The sequence below is a fragment of the Dendrobates tinctorius genome, unplaced genomic scaffold (assembly GCF_039654945.1).
Source record: "Dendrobates tinctorius isolate UK_male_01 unplaced genomic scaffold, ASM3965494v1 ptg000029l, whole genome shotgun sequence".
Taxonomy (NCBI): Eukaryota; Metazoa; Chordata; class Amphibia; order Anura; family Dendrobatidae; genus Dendrobates; species Dendrobates tinctorius.
Genome location: NW_027361697.1, coordinates 41,734,141 through 41,757,598, shown reverse-complemented (window position 1 = coordinate 41,757,598; position 23,458 = coordinate 41,734,141). Strand labels below are relative to the sequence as shown.

The 23,458-nt window shown below is 44.7% G+C and overlaps 1 protein-coding gene across 4 annotated transcripts in view; it reads left to right on the top strand.

Moving 5' to 3' along the window:
- Positions 1-10,158, top strand: part of EXTL2 (exostosin like glycosyltransferase 2) — a 29,527-nt gene extending 19,369 nt beyond the window's left edge. For 2 of the 4 annotated variants that reach the window (XM_073571663.1, XM_073571661.1), the window contains 4 exons: positions 3,224-3,276; positions 7,604-8,013; positions 8,184-8,254; positions 9,459-10,158. In XM_073571663.1, coding sequence (XP_073427764.1) covers positions 3,272-3,276; positions 7,604-8,013; positions 8,184-8,254; positions 9,459-9,950 — 978 coding nt within the window. In that variant the 5' untranslated portion in view covers positions 3,224-3,271 and the 3' untranslated portion in view covers positions 9,951-10,158. Of the gene's footprint in view, positions 1-3,223; positions 3,277-7,600; positions 8,014-8,183; positions 8,255-9,458 lie in introns of all 4 variants that reach the window. The other 2 variants (XM_073571660.1, XM_073571659.1) reach the window with 1 other exon arrangement.
- The last annotated feature ends 13,300 nt before the right edge of the window (positions 10,159-23,458 follow it).

Here is a 23,458-nt window from a genome sequence, read left to right as displayed (position 1 = left end):
TGATGTTCTCCAACTGGGTAGTATAGGCGGACAAGGGGTTGAAGGTAAGCTTCTTGTATCGTATCTTGTCATTTAACTGGCAAAAGTCCTCATTCTCATAACTAGCCTTTGGCCAAATGACAATTTTACCTCCTTTGTTCGCCTGTTTGAAAACAACATCAGGTAGATTCTCAAGAATGCGCATGCGCCCCCTCTCTATTGTGAGATTATCATGATATATATGATGCGGATTAACAATCTGGACGAACAAGTCGATATTAGAACAAGAGGACAGGGGAGCGAATTTCTTAGAATGAGGTCTAATACAGGGAGGAATCATACCTCCTTCTGTACTATTGTTCTCGATGGCTAGCTCCTCTAAAGTGCATAGTGCCATTTGTTTCTCCTCTGTGGGAAATAATTGAAGAAGATTGGTGGAAAAAAAAATTTTTTCTTAAACGATATTGGCCATGCAAACAAATGAAGATCTTTAATAGTAGAAAACACGCCAAATGCAGCAGCCGGTGAAAAAGACAAGCCCTTACCCCAGAGAGAGAGGTCAGCAGACGAAAATTTATGCTGACTTAAATTAATTACCTTATTATCACGTCTTTTAAGGGGTCGAAAGGTTTATTCTCATGTGGTGATAGGCATTGGTCATTTGCTGCGGTTTTACATTGCTGTTTTCAGTGTATAGTAACTGGTCTTGTGGATCACTACTGGTGGGACTTGGTGGGGGGATGTGAGATCTGTCACTTTAACATGGCAGGAACTACAATTCAAAAGCAGTAGTAAAACCAAGAGAGAAAAATGCAAAATATTACTATTTAAGGCTGGTTTTATATCTGCGTCTGTGTGCGCAGCGTTTGATCCGCATAGATCTGCATGCGTCATGCATACATATATTTAACATGTTGTACGCAGGGACATGTGTTTGCATGCGTTCGCATGCTTTTGCGTACGCATACGTCATTTCGCGGTGTGCGACAGTGCGCGGCAAACGCAACATGTTGTATTTTTTGAGGCGTCAAAAATCCGTCAAATATGCACAGGCATGCGCATGCAGATGAGTGCGTAAAAAAACCCTGCATTACTGTCTATGGGAACGCATTGGTACGCAAGGACATGCGTACGCATGCATTCGATACGCATGCGCTCTTCAAAATGTAAATAGAAATCCCATGAGACACACCCATTTTTGTCTGATGTCATGTTGAACGCATGCGCATAAACAATGCAAACGCATGCAAAATCGCAACGTTTTTTTCCGTCATGCGTAAGATGATGCGCATAAAAACGCTGCATAAACATGCGTTTTTGGATGTGGATGATACGCTGCGGACTCAACGCTAATGTGAACTGAGCCTAAGTGTCATTTAATTTCCATGGAAATATCTCAGCAGATCACTGTAAAGGATGGCTTTTTTCTGCACCAGCTCCATATGCTCTGGGTGCCGGTTGTGCAAAACGCCAGTCACTGCTGTACAAAGCCCTAGACTGTGCAGTCAGTGGGGCCAGTCAGGATGTGATGAGATGCCATATTCACCATTCAACTTATTGCAATGTAATGTTCCACTGATCGCAGATTCAAGTATCTTAAAAGGAAGGGGGCTATTAAAAAATAAAAAAAATAAACGGTTTAAAAATATTTTAAATTATTTTAGATATAAAAGTTTACATTACCAGTCCTATTGCCATAAAAAAAAATATAAGAACTTTACAAATATGTAATTTAATATCCTGCATTGTGAATGGCGTAAAAAAAAAGCCAAAATCATCGTTTTTCTTTTACCTCGCCGCCCCAAAGGCTGTGTGCACACGCTGCGGATTTTGCTGCGGTTCCGCAGCGGTTTTGGCCGCTGCGGACCCGCAGCAGTTTCTGCTGCGGTGTACAGTACAATGATTCCCTATGGGAATCAAAAACCGCAGTGCAGACGGTGCGGAATTTTCCGCGCGGATTATCTGCGGTTTTCAATCCGCAGAAAGAATTGACATGTCAATTCTTTCTGCGGATTCTCCTGCGGTTTGCCATCTCCTCCATTGAGGAGATGAAAAACCGCAGGGCAAAACCGCAGAGCAATCCGCAGGTAAAACTGCAGGTCTTTTGACCTGCGGTTTCACCTGCGGATTGTACAAAATCCGCGCGGATGAATCCGCACCTTTTCCGCAGCGTGTGCACACAGCCAAACACTGTAAGCAGCACATTATATAGCAAAAAGCTAGATTCCATTGGAATTGCTGTAATTCTATTGACCTGAATTTATTTTTTCCTTTATTTTTAATGTATTAAGTAAAAGTTGCAATTCACAATTACGACTCGTCCTGCAAATAACAACTGTCATATGACCATGTTGGTGGAAAAAGAAAAAAATGATAGAAAATATCAGCCAAAAATAGAGATGGGGCTGTGATTGTGCAGGTGTACCAATTGAAATGCGTGACTTTTAGCAGTCTTATTTTTGTACGCGATTGTGAATAACGGACGTATATATTCCTAATCTGACCACATGAGGGCAGTGTACTTATACTATCTCTGATATGGACTGCACAGGAGGCACATTTTTTGTCAGTACAATGTTGTAGATTCCTGCAGCTATTTACCTGCCAATATACAGTATATACTTAACATTGTGTAACCAAAGTTTAAAACTCAGCGTAGAGCTAATCTGAAAACTTTAGATATTTGTGTAACTTTTTTTTTTAAGAATTAAGTACATTTATTATAGGAATATTATTAGTATAATATAATATTAAACCTAATTTAATGGGATTTTCCAATCTTTATAAATCGATATTATCAGATAATACTTGTAAATAGAAGCAATTTTTCAGTTAAATTCTTATAAAAATGTTCAGCCGTTCTTGAAAAATTAGCACGCTTCTTTTGTTTACAGCCGTTTGGCACAGAGCGCGACCACCGTGTTTACAAGCTCTTTTCTGTTCTGCTTGTAAGCACTGTCTTGAAGCTGACTAGGATCACTGGAGCACATCATTATCTCCTAGTCCAGAGCTTACATGCTAGACAGCAGCGGTGGTCGGTCTCCCAGACAACAAGATAAATAAAAGAAAGAAAAATGTTAATATCCCAAGAATGGCAGCAAATTTTAATTAGTGATAAATTGCAAAAGTTTTGTTTTTAGAAGCCCTATCCGACAGTATTCAATTATGAAGACGTAAATATCCCTATAATGGATTTTTACATTATACATTTGTATTTTTAGCAATTTCTATTTGTCATTTCTAGTAAGGACTCCATGAGATCTTCGACAGGAGGAGGAACTCTTTCGAGGACATGAGGTACTATTGTGAGGCATTTCTCCCTCTCTATTACTGCGTTATGTACCGTATGTTATCGGCCTCTCTATGCTTTAATTCCTTGTTTTGCTGTATGTTTGATGTTACACGTGGATGGCGGTATATGACCTGAACCCGTGGCTTGTGCTGGGTGACCAAATAGGGCCTATTTCATTAAAGAGGGGTTCACATCTCTTCCATTCATGGCATATACAAGGGTTTTGCAATAAATATTTGGTAGATGTGGTTCCCAACGTCTATCTCGAGAACTAGGTCTTGGGACTCACTGTTGTTGTTAGAGATGTGATCGAATTTCCAGTCATTTGTATGAGAATTGAAAGAACCTGAGATAGTTAGTGGTCCCATTGGTGTGACCCACATGTACTATACATATATACTGTCGCTGTAACTCTTGGTGAAAATACCAAGGGTGGGTATGACGAGGTTGAACATTGGGAGGTGATGGATGCACTTTAACAGCGGCATTAACAGTGCGTGGGCATGGGGCGCTTTTTTCTGTGCGCCAATCGACGTCTCCCCAACACAATCACGAGGGCACTTATGGGTTTTTATGACAGATGGTCGGCAATGAAAGACCTCCATGCCTGTCATCTTGGAGCTCCTTTGAAACACAGCTTGTGGTCGGGTTTTAAAAGAGACTGTGATTTTTACTACATACAGCATTATTGTGGTATCGCTGTATATAGAACAAGTGATCAGACAATCACAGGTTCAAGTGCCCTAAGGGGACTAACAAGAACAGTGAAAAGTACATGGAAGAGGATATGGGTGACATAATTGTGTTCTTTGGATGCGTCTAGCCTGGGTGGTGAAAATGAAAGACAGTCCAAAAGGTTGGACTGTGTATAAAAGAGCTGTGGTCACAAGATTGTGGCGTGGGACTGGAGCGGTGCCGGAAAGAACAGAAGATGGCGGCTGTATACTACAGGCAGGGATCAGACATTGGTCATACTACTCCACGGGGATAAAAAAAGATTGGTTCTTTACATTTGCTATCTCTTTATGAGCTGAAACAAAGAGTCACACCTCCTTTTGAAAGATTAGGGAATGGCAGTGCTGAGCATTGAACTTTGATTGCAAAAGAGACACAGAGCGGGGTCCTTGTCTTCAATGCCTTCCTCAGCACCAGCAATACTGCCAGACAATGCCTTACAGTCTAAATATTTCTCAGTCCACTTTGGAAAACACCTCAAACAGGTCTACCATTCTCTGTGGTTTGAAGAACATAGGTGTCATGGCTCAGGACGGGATTTCCTTCTCTGTCCTGGATTTGTTAGGGTTAACTCTGCATGGCCTCCCTTTGGTTTGGGGAGGCTATTTGTACTCGCTCTGGTGCTGGGCTCTTTGTCAGTGATACTTCCATTCTCGGATGAGCAGCTGACCTAGTGACTCTGGTGTATACTGTTTGTTCCTCTGTGTGCTTGTTCTGTGTCTGATTCGGCTTGTCCCACGTTCTGTGTCTGCTTGGTGATTCTGTACTGCTGTTACTTCTCCGGTTCTGACCCTTGGCTAAGTTCTCTGACTTCCCTCCTGTCTACGCCCTTGGTTATTGTGTTCCTGTCTGGTTTCTGACTTCAGCTTGTATTGCACCATCCTTCTGTCTCATATCTAGGCTCCTGCGTTACCCTCTGGTTACTGATCTCGGCTTGTCTGACCTTGACTCCGGCTCCGCCGGCTTCCGCTTTCATTCTCTCTTCTGTACGGGAGTTAGCTCCACCTGCAGCCACTCCCCCGGTGATCACGTATCTCAGGTCCTGCTCTCATGCGGCTCGCACTTAGCGTGCAGCCGCGCACTCTGACTCTAGACTACTGCTCCTTCCTTGCTCCCCCAGGTGTTCGCCACAAGAGGGTAAACAAGTTCCCAGTGGTGTAACTAGAGTCTGATGGGCCCCGGTGCAAGATGTGTCCCCTTGCTGATCCCATCCTGATATATATATATATATATAACTCCTTCATCCTGGTATATATGTCCTTTATCCTGGTATATATGTCTTTTATCCTGGGCCCCATCCTGGTATATACATCCCCATGCTAGTGTATAGTTCCCTTATCCTGGGCCCCATCCTGGTTTATATATCCACCATCCTGGTACATATGTCCCTTATTTTGCTATGTATGTGCCTTATCCTGGGCCACATTCTGGTATGTATATATATAAATATATATATATCCCCATCCTGGTATATATGTGACCCATTGTGCCGCTGTTCTTTAATACATAGAAAAAAAGAAACAATTCTACTCACCTTCCCTCCACTCCCCCACCACGTTGTGTCCTCTTTTGAAGCCGGTAGCTGACTTCAGTGTGTAAGTAATGGGAGCACATGACGCCATGCACTCCTATTGTTTGCACTGCAGGCCAGTCATGTGCATTCTGACGTCAGCTGCTGGTCTCCGATTGCCGCTCATGAACCCGACTGATCTCTGCGTCACAATACACTTTAACTGAATGTGCGTCTGAGGATAACACATTGAGTTGAAGTTTGTGTTGGCGTCTGCCAGCCTCTCACCTGCACGGGCTCCCACCCACGCAGATCTGCCCGTGAACTGCGGTCGTTATTCCCCTGATTATTTCTATATACTAGGCATAGCTTAAAGAGTGCATTTCGTTCTCTCGAACTCTGCATTGTTATTCCTCATGGAAGTGTAGAGACACATAGACATCTCATCCATTTATTCTCCAGCATGATTATCAGACCGAGCAAAATGCAGTTCTAAGAAAAAGTTGGACCAGAAATGTTTTTTTTCAGTGGGGATTACCATACAGATATTTACTAAAATAGATCTTTCTGAGGGGTCCTGTTTAAAATGGTTGCTCTGGCCTGGTTACTCCACCATCCATCCATCCATCCCACTATCACATCATCCATTCATCTGTCCATTCATCCATCTACCCATCCATACATTCAGCCATCCATCCACCCATCCATCCATCCCACTTTACAACAATATACGTATGTATTACTACAAAAGCAGTGTTATTTTTCACAGTGAGCTACCACTGATTAGGGAGCGCATCATTATGGCGACCACTTTGCATGCTATTTCACGAGACCTTTTGACCTCTTACATTTTCGCAGTTCAGTATTCAGGACATTTGTGTGGTTCCTAAGCATGTTGACTCTACTTGGCTCTGTTCACAATGTCTTCGCAGTATATGTCAAAGGTATAAATTTAAAAAAAAAATGTTTTTAGAGTTTGTTTAATTAACTAAAAATATGAAAAACATGGCAATCTGTAGCTGAAACTCTGATTTTTCCTGCAGATTGACATGCAAATGTGCATATTGATCAGCTTTAGGCTATGTGCACACGTATGCAGAAAATTTCTGCATGAAAACAGGATTCCTTCCCAGAAAACGCGTGTTTTTTTTCCGCGCGTCCCCAGACACATAGAAAATAGCAAAAAATGCGGAATTTTCCGCGAAATTAATGAGCATGCTGCGTTTTTTCCACGATGCGTTTTTTTCGCAGAAAAAAAACGCATCAATATACACAGAAAGTGCGGAATTCATTAAAATGAATGGGGAGCTTCTTTTAAGCGTTTTATTTGGTAAAAACGCGAAAAAAACGCAACGTGTGAACACAGCCTTAAAGGGAGTCTGTCAGCAAGTTTTTGTTATCTTATCTAAAAGCAGCATAATGTAGGGACAGAGACACTGATTCCGGCGATGTGTTACTTAATTTACTGGGTGCAGCAGTTGTGATAGTCACAGTTTTTTTCTGCTGCAGATCTAGCAGAGCTCTGAATGCTGAGACCTGTATGATCCTGTCCACAATGCTGGCTGCTTTCTATGTACACTGTCTTTTGACAGAAAGTTGCTAATCAGTGGTAGGGACATGGTTAGACCAGGAGGCATGAGACTCCTAGTCCTGCAGTGAATATCTCCTGCTAATAAAACATTAATTTAATTGAAATGGCAAAACATTGTCCAGTAAGTGATACATCACTGGAATCTGTCTCTGTCCTTACATCATCTGCTTTTGGATTACATAACATTATCAAAGGGAATCTGTCAGCAGATTTTTCCTGAGTGAAGTTGATTCATGTCTCGTTCCCAGTGATTTCTTCCAGATCGTGCAAATAAGCTTTAAAGTATGAGTTTTGCATGCCTTGATGATGGATTATTAGCAGAATTTATTAGTATTTGGGTGTGGAGTTCACAACGAATGAACACTGCGATCCATACTATTGGTAGTATATGAAATGTAATATAATATTATATGAAATGATATTTCAGGATATTTTCACATTCAAAACCAAATGAATTGTACTTGTAATTATATTGTCCTCTGTTTCCTCTAAGCAGATTTTTGGGAAGAGTGTTGAGGATGAAGATGCTCCGTGTCACCTGCGCTTTAGTCCTTATTCTTCTCTTTCTCCTCGGTGCACTTGCTGCTTTGCTTCCCTCTGCAAATGAGGATCTAGTACGCGGCATCCAACGTGGAATATCTGGCTACAGTTCCTCTCCTCAAGACTCTTTCACGCTCATAATGCAAACCTATAACAGGACTGATCTGTTGCTTAAAATGCTAAACCATTACCAGGCCATGCCGCAGCTCCACCGCGTGGTTGTGGTATGGAATAATGTGGGGCAGGACCCTCCTCAGGAATTATGGGAGAGCTTAGGACCCCATCCCGTACCTGTCATCTTCAAGAAACAGTCAGTCAATCTCATGAGGAACAGACTGCAAAACTTTCCAGAAGTAAAGACCAAGGGTGAGTTGTGTATGACCATTGGGTAAGAAGCTCTGCCATCCCGGTAATTCACTTCTATGGGTAAAAGTCCTCTTGTGCACAGTGCTCATGCTGAGATATGAGCCCCCAGTTGTACCTTTAATAACTATACAGTCATGTACTAAAAGCTTGCCTTACATTCTCTTCCGCAGCGGTACTGATGATGGATGACGACACACTTATTAGCGCACATGACATCTCCTTTGCATTCTCCGTCTGGCAGGTAATTATGACAACTCCAATAACTTTGCACTTTCTACGTTTTACAGCTTGTAATTAGACAGTAACCAGTGAGCAGACTGACTCCGACCATTTATTCGATTGACTTTTGCTTAGATTGTTGTCATAGTTTCAGCTGTAGAAGTTTATGAGTAGCATGTTTCATCTTCAGGAGCACACCTGTCACGCACAGTGTAGGAAAGACTAAGTGCAGCATGAAGAGATACGGTGAAGGGAGCCCAACACTAGGGAATGGGGGAGTGGAGACCCATAGGCAGATCTAAAGTCACCCTGTCTGCCCTCAACGTCCCTATATAGGTTCTGCACCTATCGCCGAGCAGGAACCTAATCTCTACCTGACCCTGGCGATAAGGTGAGCACTAGTTGATCACCACTACCACTAAAGACAGCTGGGATAGACGAACAAGGGGAACACTTATCTTCAGTAGACTCAGAGATGAAACAGAGACGTCCCTCAGCAACACCAAAGAGGGAGATAGCCGATTGCTATAGCTCCAAGCCTCAACAGGGGGAAATAGAAATATCAATGGCAACTCCCAGCAGCAGGTTGGGAGTCCATAAACACCCAGGTCCAGGTGTGTCAATTAGAACTGGAGAAGGTTGCCACTGGGTCAAACAGTCATAAGGGCTAAGAAGGCGTCTGCAATGGCAAAACCCAGAGACCTTCTGCAGCTAGATGCAGTGTGTCTGTCTGCAGTTTCTGACATACCCGTGACAACACCACTCCCCAGCCTCTCTGCTGTCTGATTCCAGATGATTGACAGTTTAGGCCAGCGGCATAGCTGAGATTCTGGCCCGAACTGTGCAGTCTCCCAGGCAAGCAGAAGCAGCTTTGCTTTTTCAGCATTGAAAAGTGCAGGGTGACTGAAACCTGAAAGGTCCAGCAATCTGGCTTGCTCCAGAGCAGTGCACCGCTTGCAATCTCTATAGCAAAAAGCTTGTAAGTGCTGCACTCCTTGCCTAGGAGAAGGACAACCACCAATAGACTAGACACCAAGTAGTAAACTATATAATTAAAAATCCCTCCATTCATGAGAATAAGTGGTAGATTGCAAAGTTGGTTGAAGAATACATTCAGCTTTCTTTGATGGGTATTGGGATAATATTAATTTCCAAGATTTATATTAATCTGTTAATTGAATGACAAATAGTTTGTCAATAATTTTCATGTGATTTTTATTCTGTAGCTATTTCCAAGTCAGATTGTGGGGTTTGTACCCAGAAAGCATGTTACCTCCTCGTCAGGAATATTCAGCTACGGCAGCTTTGAATTACAGGCACCCGACACCGGACGTGGTGACAAGTATTCAATGATACTCATTGGGGCAGCATTTTTTCATAAAGATTATCTGAGACTTTTCCAGGAATTGCCTCGCTCAATCCATGAGATAATAGACCAGACACAGAATTGTGATGACATTGCAATGAACTTCTTGGTGGCGAATCTCACAGGTATGTCTTCTGGTGTGCTGGTAAAGCCTATAGATATGAGAAATCTGGAGAAAGACGCCGAGAGTGGGTACACCGGGATGTGGCACCGCGCAGAACATCTGTTGCAAAGATCCTATTGTCTTAACAAGTTATCTGGCATTTATGGAAAGATGCCGCTGGTGTATTCCAGTGTAATGATCTCGCAGTTTGGGTTTCCAAACTATGCCAATCACAAATCCAAAATATAGACTATAATTATAAGGTCTGGCAGGAAATGGAACGGGAAAAATGGCTTGGTGTGTTTAATTTTGTGTCTATGGTTTATGGATTGAAATTGTGCTTGAAACTCTTGTTTTAGACATAACTAATAATTACATTTGATACATTTTCCTAAAATTGTAAAAATAACTTAATAATGTACATTTTTTTTTAATATAAAATAATATTGATACATCTCGTTGTTCTATTTTGTGACCTTATTTGTGAATATGTCAAGTGAATCTGTTAGCTTAAAGGGATTGTCCGGGACTGTACCGTTGATGGCCTAGGATGTGGATCTGCAGTACTCTTCCGCTCCAACTATACAGTTGACAGAGCCATAACTGAGTGGTTCCGGCAACCACTGACACCTGGAACAGCTGATCGGCGGGACTGCCGTGTATTGCACCTCCACTAATTGGACTTTTGTGACCTATCCTAAGAGTAGGCTATCAGTGTTAAAGTTCTGGACTGTGCCTTTAATACATTGCCATATGTAAGGGCCACATGCTACACTCATAGGTTTGTATCCTTAGTAGCCAAAACAGCCTAAAAATGCTCTTCTTAGTCTGGGATCCACATAGTGATCAATGCGCTAGCAAAAGCCAGTCAGAATTGTGGCTGCGGTGCTTTAACTGTATAATTAAAAATTCATTACAAATTGCTTGCCTTTTGTTAAATGGTTTCTGTGGTCACATGATGTCAGATTAGCTGTTATTAGCGCTGGCCAGATGTAAATATTGAACGGAGCTGCTTTGCCGGGTACTTTAGGTTACCTCCTATGTGGAGGCGGCAGATCAATTCCTTTTTGGCGGGTGACAGGATGCCTTCCATATAGGGGTGTCAGATCAGCTCCTGTTTTGGGAGCAGCAGATCAGCTCCTGTTTTGGGGGCAGAAGATCATCTCCTGTTTTGGGGGCAGAAGATCAGCTCCTTCTTGGGGGTGGCAGATCGCTTCCCATATGGAGGTGGCAGTTTAGCTCCTTTTTGGTGGCGGCAGATTGCCTTCCATATGGGGGCAGCAGATCAGCTCTTGTTTTGGGGCAGCAGATCACCTCCTGTGTGGGGGTGGCAGATCAGCTCCTGGTTTGTGTGCGGCGAATCAGCTTCTGTTTGAGGGCAGCAGATCACCTGCCACATGCGGGCGGCAGATCAGCTCCTGTTTTGGGGGCAGCAGATCTTTTCCTGTTTGGGGGCGGCAGATTGCCTCCCATATGGGCGTGGCAGATCAGCTCCTTTTTGGGGGCGGCTGATCAGCTCCTGTTGGGGGTGACAGATTACCTCCCGTGCAGAGCTGGCAGATCAGCTCCTGTGTGGGGGCGGCAGATGACTTCCCGTGCGGAGGCGGAAAATCAGCTTCTGTTCTGGAGAACAGCAACTGATCTGTATTCCCTGACTGCAGCCATTAGACATTGACTGGAGGTGTGCCGTGCAGCCATTTCGGTGTGTACATGTAGTTGCCGCCAGGGCTAGTAATAGCAGATTGGTAGGGATACCTACATTGCACCCCTTTTGACCAGCACAATATTTATGAGCTATCCCAGGAGTAAGATATCAGGATCTTGTGATCAGAGAATTCTGGTAATACCTGTGTGGTTTCTGCAAAACAGTCCTTTTTATTAAATAACTAGGAATATGATTTGATTGTGGTTGTACCATCCAGTATTTATTCCCCTACTAGTGAAGGTCATGTACAGGATTTTCTACTCAATGAAAATAATAATGAATCCTTAATTCCCAGCACCGGACATTGTTGGAAAGTTTTCAAATATCTTAATCTCTTGTTTGCCAAGTGAAAATAATGACTACCGCGTTGTACTCGGGGTTATTAATAGTGCAGGCATCCAAAGGGATTTTCAGAATCCAGAATTGTGCGAGTGTTTGGTAATTGGTTTATAGTAGCTGAACGCTGCTTGCTTTCAATAGGATTGTGGAAGCTGCGTCGGGGGAGCAGGACAGCACCCGCTGTTCCACCTTTCATGTCTGTGTAATAGCTGCCTTACCTAACATGACATGTCACGCCAGTGACACCTTAAAGGGGACCTGTCAGGTCCCCTGTTCCCCCCAACCTAGCAGCATTCACTTATTTATCAGTGAATTCCCAGCCTAACCAACCCTGTATAACATTTTTCTGTGCAAATGAAGTTTAAAAAAAGCCTTTATAATGTGTTCGTTTGCTATGGTAATGAGGGCTATGACTAGTTGTTAACATAATTTTCACATGTGCAATCTCACGTGCGCCGCTCAATTCACCAGCATCACTGCGTCTCTGAAGCCAGGCATATGCTTCCCAGCTTCAAAGGCGCAATGCACATGACTGGAATCCATCTTCTATACTTCCTGACGCCACCCTGTTGAAAACTTTGTGGCCTGAGAAAAGGCTTGGTTCTGTGGCATAATTGTGGCTGGTACTATTGAAGACGTAGACCGGCAACTCAATGGCTTGATACTATCAAGATAACGGTGGAGAAGACCCTGGTGGACCTATCCAGGTTTGGACAAGATCCATCTTCCTACAGTTCATTCTTCCATCAAGTCACCATTTCTCGAGATCGAGCTGAAGGCTGTTACATAATAAAATAATAACTATTGCTTGTGGACTATGTCTAGGGAAAATATGCAAAACACAAGCCGCGGAGACACCATCATATTTTTCTCAACGCAAGCAATGACTAGCCAGGTCTTTCCCCGGGAAGGAACAACCACGGGAAGGGCAGTCTCCAATGAAGGAAACCACCTATGCCAAAACATGGTATCCATCCACAGACAGCTGTTTCGGGGTATTGCCCCTCATCAGTGTGGAGTAGGAAACTGGCCAGTAGGAGCAATGCCTAGTAGAAGACTGTGAAAAATGAGGATGAATGAACTCATGGAGATCAACATCCAACACTGCGGAGACACCATCACGTTTCTCAACGCAGTGATTCTAGAGCACTGCCCCCATCCCTTATGGGAAATATGTAAAATATGCAAAACACAAGCCGCGGAGACACCATCACATGTTTCTCAACGCAAGCAATGACTAGCCAGGTCTTTCCCCGGGAAGGAACAACCATGGGAAGGGCACAGACAGCCTACTCCAGGGGAAAGACCTGGCTAGTCATTGCTTGCGTTGAGAAACATGTGATGGTGTCTCCGCGGCTTGTGTTTTGCATATTTTACATATTTCCCATAAGGGATGGGGGCATTGCTCTAGAATCACTGCGTTGAGAAACGTGATGGTGTCTCCGCAGTGTTGGATGTTGATCTCCATGAGTTCATTCATCCTCATTTCTCACATGTCTAGGGAAAGTGATGAGTTTTGAGCAGTTGGGGTGTGCCCATTTCTGTTGGCAGCTTCCTGCTATAATGTATATTAAAGGGGATTTTCACAACTTTGAAAGGTCATCAAAATCACCCCAAAACCCCACAAATGTGCTGTTTGCAGCACTGACAGAGAAATTATGTAAGCCGTGCATGGATCCACACACCTCAGCTGCTTAGTGGCCGTTAATGGGTCCTGTAGGCTCAAATAATAGGAGAAGTAACCAGTAGCGGCCATTAAACAGTGTGGTGGGGAAGAGGTGTGTCGGCTCCATGATAATGCTGTGAACAGCTGATTGGTGGGGGAGATCCAAAGGAAAGGTCAGCAATATAAAAGTGGTAGAAAACCCCTTTAAGTATCAAAAACCTAAAATACATGTTTATTTGTTCATATTTTAAAACAAATGTTAGTCCTTATTTTATCAGTTTTCTATGTCCAACGTTTTTCAACCACAACCTCCAAGGAATCAGGGCTTTTAGAAGGTCCTATGCCCATGACACTGGGATCCTCGGTCATCATAAGGTGGTGTTGTCTGTAAAATGAATTAGTTGCGTCTATGAAGTGTTTGACACCTTGCATGGCACATCACAAACAGAGTAGAGACAGCGCTTCACAGGTTGGTGGATTTGACATCTCCGTTATTCTGCCTTCTGTGGCAACGTTTCGATCACACAAGATCTTTTTCAATCTCGTGTGTTCGAAACGTCGCCACAGAAGGCAGAATAAAGGAGATGTCAAATCCACCATCCTGTGAAGTGCTGTCTCTACTCTGTGATGTCTGAACGTATTCCAAGAGGGACTCCTTGGACCTGACGTGCGCTCTTATTGTGAGTAAAGTTAACCCTATGATGCTATGAGGTGCTGTGGACTTATTTTACTTTTTGCTTGAAACATTGCATGGCACAGTCAGAAGATTGCCAGATGCCCATCCTTGGCAAGTATGGTATTACCGCATGGTGCCGTGACTCAACTCTGAGGTGGACAGGGAAAGAAGAGTGCGGCACCTTCATACATGTCAAACACTTCTAGTTTCATGTAGGAAAACCCGCTGCATATTTGTTGTTCCTTTTATGTACATACAAATAACAGATATGTAGAAAATGTGTTGCTATTAATTAGGGCAGTGTGTCATAAGTGGGAGATCTACGTTAGAATTAGGCTATGTGCCCATGTTGCGGAATTGTCCGCAACATTTCCGCAACTCCCCGCCGCGGGTAAAACGCATCTCTGTAAAATTTCTTACATTTTTTATGAATAAACACAAACCATATCGACCTAAATTTACCATTATCATAAATTATAATGTGCCATGAAAGAAACAATCAGCGGGATCCGTTGAAGCGTTCCAGAGTTATTACCACATAAAGTGGCACTGGTCAGATTTCAAAAAATTTGGCCCGATCACTAAGGGGTTAAGATCTGCATAAAAAGAGTATAATAAAAAAAATGTTGCAAATTTCGTCCCAAGTAATTTGCAACTCTTGCAATTTTATACTGCTCTTGCCCATAATGAATTGTGGGACTGGTTGCCTACTACAGTATGTATTATCACTGTCTAAAAAGTAGGAAAAAATGCAATTCTTTATTCAAAAAGGGAATGTTGGTGTAAAAAGTGGGGGAAAAACAATTCTAGATAGAAGTTTTCTATTTAAACAGATCCCAAATTTATCAGACAACGTGCGACACATTGATACATATGGCATATACTGTATAATGGCGGTGCATCCGCCAACATATCCGACTTCAAAAATTCCCCACATGATAAATCCCACCATAGTTTTTTTTTAAATCTATTTTTTATGTTTTTGGGACAGATATGCCAATGGGGCAGCCGCACAGGGGCTTAAGAGATAAAGGGGATCGTTTCTACCTCCAGAGCAGGTGAATATTGGACTGCAGAGGACTCATACACCGCTCTTGCACAGGGGCCTTCTCCTGTCTGTGTCCGATACTGGGCTTAGTAATGTGTATATACCGGCTCTAAAGTTATTTTGCAATGCCGGCCAAAGTTTTCTTTTGAAAGAAATTTTGTTGATGACTCAGCATTTTGCTTCGAATAAGCAGCCACCACATTGCAAGCACGTCAGTCACCGTATGCACTGTAGGGAGACACCGATGTAGCAGAGCTGAATTGTTGCGGCATCGTTAGACTCATGAGTTGATGGGTGCGGCGTTCTGATAGATCTCATGGTATCTTCATAGTTTATGCTCAATTACAAACCCTTCTCCGCTGTGTTTGAAAAGCTGATTTGTAACCTATGCTGAAATATTGGCCAATAGGGGGCACTGTTGTATTAGTATAGCCGTCTTGATCAAACTATTCAAGTTGTCTGTTGTGAAATAAATATCTTATCCCTTCGCACAACCCTGTTTATTTCCAAACCCTTTCAAAATAAACGTACAGTTATTCTGCCGTTAAACCACACCGCTATCGTAGCCTGCATTACCACCCATGAAACAAGGTGTCCGGAAACTTTTATCTGCTCCTTGCCCGGAGCCATGTTAAGTCAGTTTAGTCCCTAGGAGACACTTGGAGGAAACGGAACCCTTTGCTTTCAATGACTGCAGAACATTCCACACAGCGGCAGAGATCTTTCCATTTTTTGCAGCCACACAAGTCGATTTTGTGGCTGCTGAACTATTGTCACCAGAGTTTCTGCTCAGCAGTTATGGGGTCACCCTGATCCTATGGAGGAAACGGGAATTTCATGGAGGATATTAGCCTAGACTCCCATCACACTCTGTGTCCTAAAGCTACATTCAGATGAAGGTCCTGAGATACAATTGTCAGTCCAGCACATCCATAAAATGTGAGAGTACAGAGACCCATGGCACTTGGATAGTTTGAGTGATAGGTCAGCATATAATATTCAGGTTATTCCACCCATCAAGAAGTGTTGTTTTGGTCTATCAGCACCTTCGTCACAGCCCGGTCCTATGTGGAGTAGTGAGCAGTACGATGATTGACAGCCTTCATATTGCACCAGGCTGTGATGAAGGTCTGGATACACTGAAACATTTCACTGGACAATGTCTTATTATGTGGAAAATCTTGAATTTCATAGGATGACTTATCAGTAGAACCATTCTCTTCTTTGCAACATACAAGTGCACCACCAAGTGTCAAGAAGTGACAACCATGTTTTTCCTATCCATGACACTCATGACCTGATTCATCATTTACAGGTTTTTTTTTAAAGTCACTTTTTTGGGGAGGATTTCCCAACCTTCTCTACACCATACAAGCAGAAAGCATTAGTGTGATTGATATTGGCTGGCATAATGTTTTGCCACTCCTGATACAATTTTTGACCTTTTACTATGTTTTCAAGATGTTCTGCTATGCACACCTTCAGTTTTCTAATAGTGCATCTGATATAAAGCTTTTCACTTACTGTGCACCAAATGACATAGGCAGGGACGGACACTGACCAAGTTCAGCCCATATGCAAACTGTGTGTCTAGGACCCTCTGCTTTTAGGCGACAAAGCTACAAATTATACAGTTGTGGCCAAAAGTATTGACACCTCTGCAATTCTGTCAGATAATACTCAGTTTCTTCCTGAAAATGATTGCAAACACAAATTCTTTGGTATTATTATCTTCATTTAATTTGTCTTAAATGAAAAAACACAAAAAGAATTGTCCTCAAGCCAAATTGTATATAATTCCACACCAAACATAAAAAGAGAGGGTGGACAAAAGTATTGGCACTTCGAAAAATTGTGTCATGCTTCTCTAATTTGTGTAATTAACAGCACCTGTAACTTACCTGTGGCACCTACCAGGTGTTGAGAATAACTAAATCACACTTGCAGCCAGTTGACATGGATTAAAGTTGACTCAACCTCTGTCCTGTGTCCTTGTGTGTACCACATTGAGCATGGAGAAAAGAAAGAAGACCAAAGAACTGTCTGAGGACTTGAGAAACCAAATTGTGAGGAAGCATGAGCAATCTCAAGGCTACAAGTCTTTCTCCAAAGACCTGAATATTCCTGTGTCTACCGTGCGCAGTGTCATCAAGAAGTTTAAAGCCCATGGCACTGTGGCTAACCTCCCTAGATGTGGACGGAAAAGAAAAATTGACAAGAGATTTCAATGCAAGATTGTGCAGATGTTGGATAAAGAACCTCGACTAACATCCAAACAAGTTCAAGCTGCCCTGCAGTCCAATGGTACAACAGTGTCAACCCGTACTATCCGTCGGCGTCTGAATGAAAAGGGACTGTATGGTAGGAGACCCAGGAAGACCCCACTTCTTACCCCAAGACATAAAAAAGCCAGGCTGGAGTTTGCCAAAACTTACCTGAAAAAGCCTAAAACGTTTTGGAAGAATGTTCTCTGGTCAGATGAGACAAAAGTAGAGCTTTTTGGGCAAAGGCATCAACATAGAGTTTACAGGAGAAAAAAAGGCATTCAAAGAAAAGAACACGGTCCCTACAGTCAAACATGGCGGAGGTTCCCTGATGTTTTGGGGTTGCTTTGCTGCCTCTGGCACTGGACTGCTTGACCGTGTGCATGGCATTATGAACTCTGAAGACTACCAACAAATTTTGCAGCATAATTTAGGGCCTTGTGTGAGAAAGCTGGGTCTCCCTCAGAGGTCATGGGTCTTCCAGCAGGACAATGACCCAAAACACACTTCAAAAAACACTAGAAAATGGTTTGAGAGAAAGCACTGGAGACTTCTAAGGTGGCCAGCAATGAGTCCACACCTGAATCCCATAGAATACCTGTGGAGAGATCTAAAAATGGCAGTTTGGAGAAGGCACCCTTCAAATATCAGGGACCTGGAGCAGTTTGTCAAAGAAGAATGGTCTAAATTCCAGCAGAGCATTGTAAGAAACTCCTTGATGGTTACCGGAAGCGGTTGGTCCCAGTTATTTTGGCTAAAGGTTGTGCAACCAAGTATTAGGCTGAGGGTGCCAATACTTTTACTGGCGCATTTTTGGAGTTTTGTGTGAAATGATCAATATTTTGCTTTTTGCTTCATTCTCTTTTGTGTTTTTTCATTTAAGACAAATTAAATGAAGATAATAATACCAAAGAATTTGTGTTTGCAATCATTTTCAGGAAGAAACTGAGTATTATCTGACAGAATTGCAGGGGTGTCAATACTTTTGGCCACAACTGTATATATTGTGATAAAACACTCCGGGATCGCCTTTGCTGGGGTCAAAGGTCACGTGCGTTCAGCATGAAACTCAGGCGCAGAGCTGGGATTCGAGTGTAACTGACCCTGGGTCAGGTTTATTAATGGTGAAAGCAATGCAAAAGGAAATAAAACATAAAACAAATCCTTGCCTGTCCGGCACTAACTAAACAATGGACAACCTAACTACCAACTGGCGGGCTTCTCCCGTCCAGCCAAACCACAGTTGCAGTGGGCACTGCTTCCACTCACGTGTGTCTCTCACACAGACAGGCTCTCTGTGTTCCCAGGCTGAGACACTCACACAACCACCTTGCATCCTTTTATATCCACCTCCCATTATTCATTAGCAAGCAGGTGCGATACTGACCAGACTAGGCCACATAGGAAAGGAATCTGGGCGAGATATACCTGCCCTCATCCACTATTCCCACCTGATTCTCACATATCCCCCCCTCTGCTCAGACCACTCTGGTCGAGCAATGACACCCGCCAAACAGTGCACTCGGGACAGGGCATCTGCATTCCCCATCTGTACCCCTGGGCGGTGCTCCACCGTAAAAGTGTAGGCCTGCAGGGCAAGGAACCACCAGGTCACCCGGCTATTCCGTTCCTTGTTCAAGTGCATCCACTTGAGAGGGGCATGGTCAGTGATCAGCCTGAACTTTCGGCCCACCAGGTAATATTTGAGGGCCTCTAGAGCCCACTTAATGGCGAGGCACTCTTTTTCTACGACTGCATACCTTTGCTCGTGTTTATTCAGCTTCCTGCTGAGATAGAGGACTGGGTGTTCCACTCCGTCCCTCACTTGTGAGAGTACGGCCCCGATACCGGTATCAGAGGCATCCGTTTGTACCACAAACTCGCTGCGGAAGTCCGGAGTCACCAGTACGGGCTGAGAGCAAAGTGCTCGTTTTAGGCTATGGAAGGCTTCTTCAGCCGCTAAACTCCATTTAATCATGACGGAGTCTTTCGCTTTTGTAAGATCCGTCAGGGGGGTAGCGATGGCTGCAAAATTGGGTATGAACCGGCGATAATAGCCGGCGATCCCCAGGAAGGCTTGCACCTGCTTCTTGTTGACAGGTTGTGGCCAGTCCTGAACCGCCTGAATCTTATCAACCTGGGGTTTAACAACACCCCTCCCAATTACATACCCCAAATACCGGGCTTCTTCTAGCCCGATGTGACATTTCTTGGGGTTTGCGGTTAGACCTGCCTCCCACAGGTCGTCAATCACAGCTTGTACTTTCTGGAGATGAGTCTCCCAGTCCAAGCTGTAAATGACAATGTCATCCAAATAGGCCGAAGCGTACCGCCTATGTGGCCTCAAGACTCGATCCATCAGTCTCTGGAAGGTCGCCGGTGCCCCGTGCAGTCCAAACGGCATATACACATACTGAAATAAACCTTCCGGCGTAGCAAATGCCGTCTTTTCTCTGGCAGCCTCAGCCAGAGGGATCTGCCAATACCCCTTTGTTAGATCTAGGGTCGTAATATACCGGGCTTTTCCTAACCGATCTATTAACTCGTCGACCCGGGGCATAGGATAGGCATCAAATTTTGAGACCGCATTCAGTTTCCTGAAGTCATTGCAGAACCGGATGGTGCCGTCCGGTTTAGGAATTAGCACAATCAGGCTGGACCACGCACTGTGCGATTCCTCAATGACTCCTAACTCTAACATTGCCTTCACTTCTCGGGAAACGGCTTCACGGCACGCTTCCGGGATTCGGTAGGGCTTTACGTGAACTGTGACACCAGGTTCCGTTACGATGTCATGTTTCATTAGCATAGTCTGCCCGGGTTTTTCTGAGAAAAACTTTTGGTTGTGAAGTAGAAACTGCCTGACCTCAGTTTTTTGCCGCTCCGAGAGAGTCTCTGCAACCCGTACCTCCGGTACGGTATGCGAGCAGACAGGACGGGCCAGCTCCGCTGACAAGGCAGACCGATCCTTCCAGGGCTTTATCAGATTTACATGATAAATCTGTTCAGGTTTCCGTTTACCTGCCTGGTATACTTTGTAGTTTACTTCACCAACTCTTTCCTTGATCTCAAAGGGGCCCTGCCACTTTGCCAGGAACTTACTGTCCACCGTGGGGACCAGGATCAACACCCTATCTCCGGGTGTAAACGTACGGATCTTGGCGCCCCTATCATAGATTCTTTTTTGGGCTCCTTGAGCCTGTATCATGTGTTCTTAGACGATAGGCATAACAGCCGCAATACGGTCCTGCATTTGTGTGACGTGATCTATCACTGTTTTAAATGGAGTGACCTGACCCTCCCAGGTTTCTTTTGCAACGTCTAACAGTCCGCGAGGACGTCGGGCGTACAATAACTCGAAAGGCGAGAATCCCGTGGAAGACTGGGGTACTTCCCTGATGGCAAAAAGCAAATACGGAAGTAAATAGTCCCAGTTCTTCCCATCCTTGTCTATCACCTTTCTCAGCATCTGCTTCAGAGTTTTATTGAACCGTTCGACCAACCCGTCTGTTTGAGGGTGATACACGGATGTGCGTAACGGTTCGATTTGTAACAATCGGCAGAGCTCCTTCATTATCCTGGACATAAAGGGGGTCCCCTGGTCGGTGAGTATCTGTTTTGGTATACCGACCCGACTAAACACATGCACCAGTTCCTTGGCAATCGTCTTGGTGGCCGTGTTAAGCAAAGGGATGGCCTCCGGGTAACGAGTGGCATAATCCAAGATGACCAGGATATGTTGGTGTCCACGTGCAGACCGTGGAAGGGGCCCAACTAAATCCATCCCAATCCTCTCAAACGGGACTTCAATAATAGGTAGGGGTACCAAAGGGCTACAGAACCGGGGCTTAGGTGCAGAGGCTTGGCAGTCAGGACAAGACTCACAATATACACGAATATCGTGATGCATGCCTGGCCAAACAAAACAGTGTAATATCCTTTCGGTGGTTTTCTGGACTCCCAGGTGACCTCCCATCACATGTCCGTGGGCCAGGTCCAGCACCTGCCGCCGGTAGAGTTTTGGCACGACTAATAGTTGCACCGTATCTTCCCCCTTTTTCTCTATCTGATAGAGTAAATCATTCTCCAGAACCATGTAAGGATATGCCAGCCTAGAGCCAGGTTCTACGGGTACCCCATTTATCACTTTTACATTTGTCCTAGCCTGAGAAAGGGTAGGATCCTTTATTTGCTCGCTTTGGAAGTCATCTTTCTGAACTTCTAAATCCGGCAAACGGGGAGGTGGACGGCTGTCGGCCTCCTCCTCTTCCCCGGTCTCCTCCGTATCACCCGCCATGACTGAAAACGAGAACTGCAGGTCATTTCCCGCAGACTCTTCCCCAGAGTCTTCCGGGGAGACCTCTTCCAGGGGTTCGGGACCCACACGCACCCTGGGAGAAGAATCATGTACACTATTACCCTGGGGTATCAACTGGTTCTCCCACAATTGCCAGAAGTGGGGAAAATCCCGGCCCAGGATAACATCATGCAATAACGCCGGGACGAGTCCCACTTTATGTTGCACAGACCCATAGGAAGTAGTAATGCATATGACCGTGGTGAGGTACGAACAGGTGTCTCCATGCACACATGTTACAGAAAATTTGTCTGATGGTCCAGTCGGGGCTGACACCAGACTGGCCTTCACCAGAGTGACCACACTTCCCGAGTCTAACAATGCCACCACATTTTTGCCATCAACAATTAAATCACACAAGTGTTTTTCCACATCCTTTTGACCGGCATTCACACTCACCACCCGTACAACCATAGACATGCGGTTTTTAGAGTCTGTGACGTCGCACTGCATGGGTTCAGTAGTGACCGGACAGTTCGCAGCAATATGTCCCATCTCTTGGCAGCGGAAACACCTAACGGGCCCCTTGCTTAGACCATAGTTCGTTACTCTCGGCCTCGCAGTGCGGGCAGTCCCGTTTTCCTCCCCCACTGTCTTAGGGATTTTTCCATCTCCCCTACTCCCTGGAACAGTCTTACCGGTTCCACGTGGAGACGATGAAGAACGAGGTGGGGTAGCGTCGTCTCGGAGTCCTTCCGCCACGGAGTAACGTTCAACCAGATCCACCAGTTGATCTGCCGTCGTAGGATTTCCATGGCTTACCCACTTCCTCAGGGCTGGCGGTAGAGCTCTCAGGTACTTGTCCATGACGACTCTCTGGATTATCTCTGGCGCTGTCAACACCTCGGGTTGTAGCCACTTCTTTGTCACGTGGATCAGGTCGAACATCTGGGACCGCGGTGGTTTATCCGGCTGATAAGTCCATTGATGCACTCTCTGTGCACGGACAGCGGTCGTCACTCCCAGCTGGGCCAAGATCTCGGCTTTCAATTTGTCAAAGTCCTGCGCGGCTTCAGGCTCTAAGTCATAATAAGCCTTTTGGGCCTCACCGGAAAGAAACGGGGCAATCAGGCCGGCCCATCGTGCCTTCGGCCATTTTTCTCGCACCGCCGTTCGTTCAAACGTGGTCAGGTATGCCTCGACGTCATCTTCGGTCGTCATTTTCTGCCAGTACCGACTCACGTGAATCACTCTCGACTCGGCTTCCAGGTTAAGCTCAGGTAAGCTTGCCAAGCGCTGCGCCACCTGCTGGAGAAGCGAACGATCGGTAACTGTCATGTCCACCAACTCCTTCAGCTGGGCCATCATCACCTGATTAGCTTCTTGCTGGACGGCGGTGGACTGTACCAGCGCTTTCACCACGTCCTCCATGCTCATGCTTGCAACGTGATGCCCGCGTTCTCCACCACAATGTGATAAAACACTCCGGGATCGCCTTTTCTGGGGTCAAAGGTCACGTGCGTTCAGCATGAAACTCAGGCGCAGAGCTGGGATTCGGGTGTAACTGACCCTGGGTCAGGTTTATTAATGGTGAAAGCAATGCAAAAGGAAATAAAACATAAAACAAATCCTTGCCTGTCCGGCACTAACTAAACAATGGACAACCTAACTACCAACTGGCGGGCTTCTCCCGTCCAGCCAAACCACAGTTGCAGTGGGCACTGCTTCCACTCACGTGTGTCTCTCACACAGACAGGCTCTC